The sequence below is a fragment of the Manacus candei genome, unplaced genomic scaffold, assembly GCF_025592945.1.
Source record: "Manacus candei isolate 608988 ecotype Guabito, Panama unplaced genomic scaffold, ASM2559294v1 h1tg000094l, whole genome shotgun sequence".
Lineage (NCBI taxonomy): Eukaryota > Metazoa > Chordata > Aves > Passeriformes > Pipridae > Manacus > Manacus candei.
In genome coordinates this window covers 3,369,569-3,380,546 of record NW_026138142.1, presented here as the reverse complement: position 1 = coordinate 3,380,546, position 10,978 = coordinate 3,369,569, and the positions used below count along the sequence as shown (strand labels likewise).

Below are 10,978 nucleotides of genomic sequence, written 5' to 3'. Positions count from 1 at the left end.
GCACTGCAAGAAGAACAGCTGCTTAAATTGCTGGGATTAAACAAAGTGGTCATTTCTGCAACCCCGTTTGGCAGCTGAAATGAATCACAGAATCCCAGAATGGCCTGGGTTGGAAGGGACCTTAAAGACCAGCTAGTTCCAACTTCCCTGCTATGGGCAGGGACATCTTTCACTAGACAAGGTTCCTCCAAGCCCCATCCAACCTGGCCTTGAACACTTCCAGGGATGGAGAGTCAATACCATGGGTTTGCTACTGTTAAGTAAAACTGTTCTGACATACATTTATGAGGGTTTTTTTAAATGCACATGGGCAGTAGCTTTCCCTTTTTTAGGGCAAAAAGAAGATAGTCATAACCAACATTACTAAAATTCATGTTGCCTGGGTCTATGCCAGTAACGGAAGGATTTTCCCCATTTAGGTAATTAAATTTAAAATTACATTTGTCCTTTTCGTAGCAAGGTTGCAATAGAGGTTTGTATATGCATTAGAATTCACTTTTTCTAGGAGCGAAAGGCGGTTGCAATTCCTTATTTATGTTAAATATGCCACCATGTTTTCTCAAAGGTTTTCTCTTGGTTTTACACTATGACAGGCCCACAAAAGAGGCATTATTTGGAGTGGGCTCTGGCTTATGGCAGGTACTGAGGAGGGTGGGAGCAGGGCAGGCACACCACAGTTTATCTCCTCATGGACCAGCAAACAGCAGCACTGGGAATTCCTGGAGAGCCAGACATGCCTTTTAGGAAAAAGACAGAGAGTACTTGCTCTGGGAGAAGCAGCCAAGCCTGTACCTTCTCAGTACCAGAGAGACATGGAATTCCTGGAACGAGTTCAGTGGAGGCTACAAAATTAAGGGACTGGAGTATCTCTTGTACAAGGAAAGGCTGAGGGAGCTGGGCCTGTTCAGCCTTGAGAAGAGATGGCTGAGAGGAAACATCATCAATATCTATCAGTATCTGCAAGGAATGTGCCAGAGAGTGGACCAGGCCCTGCTTGGTGGTGCCCAGCAGTAGGACAAGAAGCAATAGGCAGACACTGATGCACAGGAAATTCCACCAGAACATGAGGAAGAACTTCTTTACTGTGCTGTGACCACGCACTGGAACACTGTCCAGAGAGGTTGTGGAGTCTCCCTTACCGGAGACATTCCAGAACCATCTGGACACAATCCTGTGTCGTGTACTCTGGGATGACGCTGCTTGAGGAGTGAGGTTGGTCCAAGTGACCCTCTGTGTCCCTTCCAACCTGAACCATTCTGTGATTTGAGCTATGCGCTTGCCTGTGAAAAACACACCTCATGGTCACCTGTAAAAAAACACCTCACTCCCCACATCTCCTAAGCAGATGATCTATACCTGGTCCCGACGGGTACGTTAACATTTATTAACATCAAATAAACGTGAACATTTGTTAATATTTATTAACAAAAATATTAACATTTGCATCCAGAGAAGGGCAACGGAGCTGGGGAAGGGTCTGGAGCACCAGGAGCTGCTGAGGGAGCTGGGGGGGCTCAGCCTGGAGAAGAGGAGGCTCAGGGGAGACCTTGTTGCTCTCTACAGCTCCCTAAGAGGAGGTTGTAGCCAGGTGGGGGTCAGTCTCTTCTCCCCGGTAAAAAGTGACAGGATGAGAGGAAGCGGGCTCAGAGAAGGTTTAGGTTGGACATTTGGGAGAATTTCTTCCCCGAAAGGGTGACTGGACATCGGAACGGGCTGCCCAGCGAGGCAGTGGAGTCCCATCCCCGGAGGGCGTGTAAGGAAAGCCCGGACGTGGCGCTGAGTTGACACGGTGGCGCCGAGCCCCAGGTCGGACCCGACGGTCCCGCAGCTCTTCCCCAACCAAAACAACCCCGCGATTCCCCGATTTATCTTTTCCCGCGCACCCTCGGGCGGGAAATGGCGGCCGGGCCGAGCCCAGCCCGACCCGGCCCACCCCGCGCCCTCACGGCCCCAAGCACCGCCCGCCCCCCGGGCGCTCCCCTCCCCTTTGTACCGCCGTGTCCCCTCCCCCGGGCCCGCCCCGTTGTTTACCGCGCTCCGCGGGCGCTGCCGCTCCCGCCCCTCGCTCGGGACCCGGCGCGGGGCGGGCCGGGCGCGCTCACGGGGCTCCGGGCGCGGCGGCGGCGGACGAGGAGGAGGAGGAGGCGGCGGCGGGTTGTGGCGCAGCGCGGGAGCGGCTCGGCCCCTTTCCCCTCCCTTCCTCCCCTCGCGCCGCGCTTCCCTCCTCGCCCGCCACCGGGAGAACGGGGGGAGGAGGAGGAGGAGGAGGAGGAGGAAGAAGAGGAGGAGGAGGAGGAGGGGGCGGCCCGGCGAGCGGCGGGAGGAAGGGGGGCGCGGGGATGAGATAAGCGCGGGGGCGGGCGGCCGGGGGGGGGTGATGTAGGGGCGGCTCAGGTGGATGCGGGGGGCGGCGTGAGGCCGCGGGGGGAGGCGCGGAGCGGAGCGCAGGGACGGGGGCTCTTCCCCCGCCTCGGGAGGCGGCGGCGGAGGGGGCTCGGAGGGGAGGGGGGGTGGGGTGGGGAAGTGCTCGGAGGGGCTTCCCGGAAGGGTGAATTGGGATTAATCCCGGTATTGGGGTTTTTTTATTATTATTATTATTTTTCTTTTTTAAGGGGGGGGGTTGCGCTGCTTCCCCCCCCTCGCCGCCGCGGAGAATTGGCGCCGGGAGGAGGAGGAGGAGGCGGCGGTGGCAGCGCGGTGCTCCCCCCTTCACCCCCACCCCCTTGGCTTCGCTCCTGGAGGAGTTAGTTGGGGTGGTTGTTTTTTTTCCCCCCCCCCCCCCCCGCCTTTTTTCCAGTTTTTCTTTTTTTTTTTTGTTAATTTTTGTTTTTTAAATACGAACCCGCGTATTGATTTTTTATTTTTTTTTCTTGAACAAACAAACAAACCAACCAACCCGCCCCCCCCCCCCCTCCCGCCCCGTTCCCCACTCCCGCCCCGCACACACGCCTGCCTCTGGGAGGGAAATAGCCAGGTGGAATCTCACTCTGTTTCCATGGACAACCCGTCCATTATCACCCAGGTGACTAACCCCAAAGAGGAGGAGATCCTGTCCTGCACTCAGGATAAAGGTGAGCTGCCTTCTCTCTTTTCTTTATGATTATTCCCCCCCCCCCCCCTCCGCTTAAAATCGCATTCTTCAGTGACCGTATAATCCTCTCTAGGCTACTGGGAATAGAGGAGGGCTTGTTGGGTTTGGGTTGGTTTTTTGCTTGTGGGGTGAAGGTATTTGCATGAACGTCTCTGAATTTGCTTACTGGATACAGCCGAGAACTTGTTAGAGTGTTTAAATGCCAAGTTTAATCGGTCATTTAAATAAAATCACTCTCGTTCCTCGAGGTTTGGGGAGGTAACTTTGTACGGTGGTCACTGTGCCGTTAGTGCCCCGCTTCAGGGGAGGGATACCTGTGCTGGGTGTGTTGGAACGCTTTGAAATCTCAGCTGTTAAGATTTTAAATTTTTTTTTCCCTCCTTTTTTCTTTTTTTTTTTTTAAAGCAAAATAAAAAATTCCAGTTTTCTTTCTGCTTTCCTGTGTTCTTTCCTGCCTCACATTTCAGAATGTGTAGCTTTCAGGTTTGTTGGAGGATATTTGTGCTTCTCAGGAGGAGATATGCGCTACTTTTAAAAGCGGCTCTGTTTACTCGGTAGATAAATAGTTGTTGCCTGCGTAAGGCATCGTGCCTGGATTGCGTTTTGCTCCTAAATGAGATGAATCCAGCCTGGCCGAAGGAGGTGCTTCTGTCAAAAGTCTGGGTCTTGATGAGTGCCCTTAACCTTGTCTCTTTTTGGAAGCTCCGAGCGGTCTTGGGGCTTTAAGTGGTTGTGTCCTTGCGTCTGGTGGTGGGCAAGGTACGGGGTGAGCAGCAGGGTTCAAGTTCTGGGGAGCTGTGTGTGGATTTGAGAAGTTACTTGGATGTCAAGTTTATGCTTCGTTGCAGGCAGTCCTGGTAAATAGGGGAGAAAGAACAGAAATTAGAAATAGTGTCCATGTTCCCTGGTAGGTACAGTAAAACCTTTGAGTGGTCTTCTAAAAATGGTAGATTGATATACCTCGCCCTAAAATGGATGGATTTCGTGTCCAAAAAGCTTCCATTTTTGTGTGGCTCGTCTTGTAAATAGGGAGGGGTCTCATATTGTTGAAGTTGCTCTCTGGTACTTTTGACTGAGAGGCCGTACCTGAAATATCTCTCTTCTCACTTCATTGGTGCTGCCTGCAGAAGTATGAAGGTATATTTATTAAAAAAAAAAAAAAAAAAAAAGCCACGAGGTTGGGGGGTTGTTTGAACAAAAAATTATTTATTTGTTCAGCATAGGAGTGTTCATGGAACTCTCTTTAATTCCTGTCACTTGTGAGGTGATACTTCCACCACGAGGCCTGGTTTGTCTCAAGGGATTTGTCTTGTTTTCCTCTGTTTTGGCAATGTGGAGCGTGGAGTACCTACAGTAAGGTGCTCTGCTCTGCCTAAGACTTCGTTTGGGGTGGATGTGCGTGATACTTTGCTCAGATGTTGTCCTGGTCTTAATGGTCTGTGTTGTTGTAAGCAGTGGAAGGGCTTCATTAGTGTCACTAGCAGCTGGTTGAAGTTTGAGTGTAAAAAAAGGCAGTTGAGACAAGTAGGGGAAGATTTGACAGCTCGAAATAAGAGTAACCATCCACATCAAACAAGTGGCTTCAGAGTCCTTGGTAGAGCGAGCAAAAATATGCATCTAACTTGCATAACTCTGCAGTAACTTGCATAATGTGCATTGTGTTCTTGCTGTTGGTTTGTCTTTGGCAGAAAATGGTCTTCATTGCAGAGTAGGGGCTTTTCAGGCTGTGCGTTAGCAAGGCTGGGTGGGGGGAGAGGGGAAGGAGGGGGGAGCTGGAGTTGGGAGACAAGGGAACTCCAGCGTCGTCTTCATGCAGGAGGTGAATTACCTTTTTTTCTGGTTTTGGGGTGGTTTTTTTTTTATTGTGGTTAAAGTGCATGCATTGATTTGACGATGTGCTCTGTGGTGAGACTGTCAGATCACTCCAGAGCAACTTTTGCAGGAAGAGAACTGCGGGTCTGTCCGTGCTGGGCTCTGGAAGGAGCGCGCTGCTTGCTCCAACCTCTTCCACTACAGGTTTTCCCAGTGCTCGAGGTACGGAGCTGGTGAAAACCCGTTGCTCTACCTGCCTTCCTGGCGTGGTTACATATCACGTCACCCAGTTTTCTGTCGGATTTCTTCACACTTCTAGCAAAGCCTTTAGGTCCGGAGAGCTGCGAGAGCGCCCGGAGCAGAGATGGGAATACTGATAAGGTTCCTAGCAGGAGACCGGTGTTGAGCGAGTCCTCCCTGCTAATTCTGAGTGAACTGAATGTACTGGTACAAAATGGCTAACAAATATGTTGAGGCATCGTGAATTAACTCTTTGTTTAACGAAATCAAGGATCACCTGAGCCTTAAGTCTGAAATACAGCAGCTCTGTGCTGTGTGAGCCAGGGCTGTCCAGTTTAATGAAAACCTGTTTTTTTCCTCCGAGTTTAGTGTTTGGCTGCAGAAATAAATTCCAGGGTACTAAGTGGCATGTGGTGGCTTTGGGGAATCAGTGTTTTCTTAGGGTTTTTGAGACCTTCTGTTGGTGTTTCTTGAGGGGGAAAAAATGAATTTATTTTCCTGTTGTTGAACTGGAGAGAAGCAGTTTTACAGTAACTGAGCAGCTGCTAAATAATGCATGTGTCTACCTTCAAGGTTTTGATTTTTCTCCCAAGATTTTTTTTGAAGCTTTTAATCAGATGTGAGTCCAGCATTTAGCCTGATTTATTTTTTAAAAATGTATTTATGTTTTAAAAGGAGGTCGATGTGCAGTACAGGCTTATGCCAAATTTCTCCTGTGCAAGGGAGCGCCGTTGGCAAGAAACAGAGCTGGTTCTCTGGTCCTGGGGCACTTCTGTTTTTAGGTAAATAACAAGCTTTACGAATAAAAATGCCCAAGTATTTTCTTGCTAGCCCAGATGTATTAAAAAGTAGCTCTTGAGATAAGTGAAGCTGTGACACCTTGTTAAAGGGGAGCATTCTAAGATGGATTTGTTAATGTTTATTTTTTACCAAATTGCAGCAAATTTTTGAAGGTGGAAAAAGCCAGATCTTGGTATGTGAACCATTCCCTGATATGTTGCCACATGGTGGTGCACTGGATTTAGTTGTCTGTCAAAATGAAAGCTGAGCATGGAAGGTTTGCTACAACCATATTTTTTTATTATTATTATTGTAATGTTCTCAAATGCCTGTGGTGTTCGTGCTGCTGGAGGATTTTGGTCCCTTCCTATGTTGTCAAATTAGTTCTGGGAAACAGAAACTTCGGTTCTCCCAGCTAGCAGAGATTTGTAGGTGCTTGAAAATATTTTGAACACTGAATCCGCAGAGAATTTAATTCCCTGTTAGTTGTTTAAGTAACAAAAATAGTAGTTCTTCGCAGAAATATTTTATGTTGTGATCGTCTGGCACTTCTGGGAATTGGAAACATAACCAAGACTTGTAATTTGAAATTAAAATGGAGACATAAATACGTGAAAGGGGGTTTGTTATAAGAGAGATAAGTGTGAGCAACTAAGAAAAAATATAAATAAAAACTACAAATGAAAAATGAAAATCTGATGGTTTTCTGTGTAATTAATTCTACAGATAAAATCAGCTGTTTATTTTCTAAAGGGAAGCGTTAATTCTTATTATTAGTTGAACAGAGCCCTGTAATGCAAGATCTATATGGTTAAATGTATAGAAAACAGAGCAGTGCTGACAGGCCCTTGCACTGAGTGTAACATCGAGAGCGTGGTCACGGATGGGCTGCAGACATTCAGCCCAAAGAAGGGAATTTCCCTTTTTTTACCTAAATTCTTTAATTTGATCCTCATAAATGATGCAGGTTCTTGGCTGTTTCCATGTGCCAAGTTAAATAGTGGCGTAATACTAGCCCAGTCCTTCAGGTACCTCCTTCAGGCTGTGGTGGTTTGTTTTCTCTCTTCAGATAAATCTTTCCTGGCTTCTATAAAAATTGTCAGCTGGGCATGTATTTTCAGTTGTTTAGAGTTTAAACTGAATGCTTTAGTGTCCCTACAAATGTGTATTTTCTTATGCAATAAATTATATGAAAGAGGTTCACAGTGGAACCTGAACCATTGTAATTTTTTTAATCACAGTGAGTCCCCAAGGATGTTTCCACAAACAAACTTTTTTGCCTTCTTTTCTTTCAAATAAAATTGGAATAACCACCAGCGAGACCAATATTCGTTATGATTTTAAAGAAGAAGTTCTGAAGATCTCAATTTAGAAGCCAAAATAAGTGCCTTTAATTGTGTCTTCAATAAAAGAAAAGCATTTTGAAAATAGCTGAAAATATTTTGAATGCACTTTTTTGCCATTACATCACCAGGATTCAGAGCACTCAAACATTTGAACATATGTTAATGATCCTGAGACATTGTCTCAACAGATTTTTATAATATTAACTTCAGAATTTTAGTGTTAAAGTAGCAGTTTAAGGAGGGGGGAAAAAAAAGTTGTGGAAACCACTCGGGCACTGCAGTGGAATGTGAATTGCTCGCAGAGGGTAAAATTTTAAATCATTAACTAATGGCATAGCTGTTATATGAAACCAGAGTAGCCATACAGTAGGTTTTATGTTCCAAGGAGACTGTAGTAACCTGTAGTAACCCAAGATTTGATTTAAGGTCGCATTTAACGGGCTGAAGTGCCCTGGCAGTAACAGGAATGATAATTTTCATGAATATTGAATTTTCAGTCGGTGTCTTTAAGCTGCGGCGCGATCATTTCTTCGTGGTGCCACCTCAGTTCATGCTGGTTTCAGTGCAGTGATTTAACTGAAGTGTTCCAAAGTTTAATGTGCTTTTAAAAAACAAAACCCAAAGTTGACCTACATTTTGTCAATTCAGTATTCAGAAATGCAAATAGCATTTTCTGACATAATCAGTAAAATGCGGCGTGATCGATGCTGCGCTTCAGCTTTCGGAGTTTAAGCTGAACATTGCAAATAAGCCTCAGGATAACAGGTCCATGTTTGTTTCTTTAAAGGGACGTTAAACTAAAATGCTGAGAAAGCAAAAGCCAAGAGAAATGAGACTCGCTTGCCAGTGTTGGTGAAGGACGTTCCCATTGGCCTGATAGAGAGGTTTAACTGTGGGAAGCTTATTTTTCCATCATGGAACACTGAATTTATGAGTTTTACTGTCTTGTAAAAGTCATCATTCCAACATGAATATGATGCAAATTAGATCTAGCCTGCAATTTTTATGTGTGTTGAATCTTAAATGTTCCCTCTCTAAGCAAGTGCAGTTTGGTTTTCTGCTAAATTTTGAGTTGGAAGAACTGTTGGCAATTTACCACCATGGCTGGGGATCAGTGTTACATTTTCAATTAAGTTCTGAGTTTCAGGCGATCCTGGATATGAAAACAGGAACTTGAGGAGTGAATTTGCCCAGTACTCAACCCCAACCAACGCAGAATTTTGGATGGATTACGTTGAATTGTAGTTGAAGTGTTTCTGTCCACAAGAGTTAACACTTTCTTTAAAAAAAAAAAAATTAGGAAAAGCAAATACAGGTCTAATTACCTACATTCTTCCCTAGGTTTTGCCCACTGTGTGAATCAGTAAGGGAGAATGTGGCTCATCCCTCTTTCCCCTCCCTGCCTGGGGGATACATCTTGCTGGGAGAGCAGCTAGGAATGTGCATCTATGGGACCAGGGAGGAGGGGAGAGCTGCCAAAGTGCTCCAACCTATCTGGAGGACAGAGCAGAGGGTATGAAGTCCTGGCTCTCTGGGGCTGTGGAGCCCAGACAGAGGCTGGTAGTGGAAATGGGAATAGTTTTAGTGTCTACAAGAGGCTCCCAAACTGCCCTGACCCCCTCCATCCTCCTGGGCACTGGGTGCTCCCATGATGAAGTCAGAGGGTTTCTGCCCACCCAGTTGGGTTGTGTGTGTTCCCTTGTCCCCTTTCAAAAGTGTGTCCAGAAAGGGGAAGGAATCTTCCAAGCTGAAATAAGACAACAGCTGATCATTCTTCTATCAGCCAAGCCTATTTAGAGGTTTAAAGACCACATCTGGATTGCTGGTAAGGATTGTGAACCATCTGATTCTTCTCAGCAGTGGAAACCTGGCTGGAAAATCTCACAAAAACTTTCAGCAGCATCTCTGAAGTCTTCATGTGTCTGTTCTAATGAATGATACTGATATAAGCTGTATTTTCGGTGCTCATCTCAAACAGGATGACATCTTCTCGTTGGATTTAAATTCTTTGCTGAACTTGCAGAGCTCCAGGAAGGCACAGAAGGAAATTTGCCTCCTGTGCTTTAGTGTCATCAGAGAGTTTCATGTTGGAAATGTTAATCTTCTGTAAATTCTGCTTTTGCTGGAATTTGATGGGAGCTCGCTTTATTTTTACTTGGGGAGGTTAAGGCATAAAATGGGCATAGATGTGACAAATATGGAAGCCATAAGTGGCATCTAAATAGATCAGAGTAAAAATACATTCCACGTGGTCTGCTGTGGTATAATTTTGGCCCTCTTTTTGTATTTCTAGAATGTTTGCTGTAAGACAAAAAAAAAAAAAATCCAAGTGAGTCCTATACAGTCCAGTCCTTTCAGTACCAGCTGCTACTGTGAAAAATAGATGTTAGCAGTAAAAATATCAATTTTAGCCAAAGAAGCTGAGAAAGTTCTGTGAGTGGTGTTGGGCCTACATAAAGATTGTAGGCTTTATTCAGTCTGTTATCAAAATGATCACTTGCATCAAAGTGCCACTTCTTGTTTTCTTTGTACAAGATAATAAAGTATGATTTGTAAAAAGAAGAACCCAATTACTAGAAGTGATTGGCTGCACTAGAGACTAGAATTCTATTATCTAGAAAATTTATTGCGAGTTAAATCTGAATAAATGTATGGTAGACTGGGATTCTGGGGATGTCAGGGGCTTTTTAAATGAGATTTTTTTCCTTATTTATTTTTGCAAGAAACTATTACTCTCCTCTGAATGCTTATGAATGTATTTAAAGCTTGACAGATGGGCAAGTAAGGTACTGCAGAACCTGTTTTGTGCAGAGGAGCAGCCCCAAATGATGGATGCCTCATCTGTCAAAATCTACCGTGCATGTAACTTTTCAAAATGTTTCTAAAATTCCAGGACCAGTTTGGACAAAACAGGTGTTTTATGAACCCCAACCTGCAGTTACAGTTTGTATAATGATGATATTGTTTAACGTCATCTTGTAACTGGTCAGCTGTTTCCTGCCACTGTTGCAAACCTTATTTTCTTGGTAGCAAGTATTGATTTTTATTCACTGCTATGCTCTCCCCCACCCCCGCAGCTCTCTGCTTCCTGAGTTGTATTCCAGGATTCCCAGCGGAATTGGCAGTAAAACTAATCTTGCTGTTTCCCAGTTTGCTGTAATCAGCAGTAAAATTTGAAACTCTCTTGTTTATTTGATGATTTGCAAAGCTTGGTCATCCCCTTGGTCATCACCTCCTCTCTTGGCCTCTGGGAGTCAGAGGGAGGAAGAGGGAGAGGTGCTTCTCCAGGTCTTGGGGATGAACTCCTGATCTCAGAGAACACTTTGGGGTGGATGACTGAGTTTCCACCTTCAGAGCTGTCAGAAAGATATTCTGCCACAACGTTGCTGTTACAATGGACACGTGGAGGAGAGTCCAGGTGTTTCTTTGAAGTAACGTTGGTAAAAGGATTTTTTTTTAAGGGCAGGAATTTTGCAGAGTCGTTCCGAGCGCGTTTAACAATTTGCAGACAGTGCTGCCTCGTTTCTGTCCACAAAAGCTGTTTCGTATTTTCATGCCTGAGTGTTTACATACTTGCATTGGTTACCCATGAATGCACGTACATGTGGTTACTGGGGTTCTAATTACAGGAAAGCTTTTGTAGAATCGTGGAACAGTCTGGATTGGAAGGGACCTTAAAGCTCATCTGGTTCCAACCCCCTGCCATGAG

At 45.5% G+C, this 10,978-nt stretch overlaps 1 protein-coding gene across 3 annotated transcripts in view; it reads left to right on the top strand.

Annotated features, from left to right (window-relative positions):
• The first annotated feature begins 2,464 nt into the window (after positions 1 to 2,464).
• Positions 2,465 to 10,978, top strand: part of CTDSPL (CTD small phosphatase like) — a 77,647-nt gene continuing 69,133 nt past the window's right edge. The window contains exon 1 of one of the 3 annotated variants that reach the window (XM_051768413.1): positions 2,465 to 3,071. In XM_051768413.1, coding sequence (XP_051624373.1) covers positions 2,996 to 3,071 — 76 coding nt within the window. In that variant the 5' untranslated portion in view covers positions 2,465 to 2,995. The remainder of the gene's footprint in view (positions 3,072 to 10,978) is intronic. The other 2 variants (XM_051768416.1, XM_051768415.1) reach the window with 2 other exon arrangements.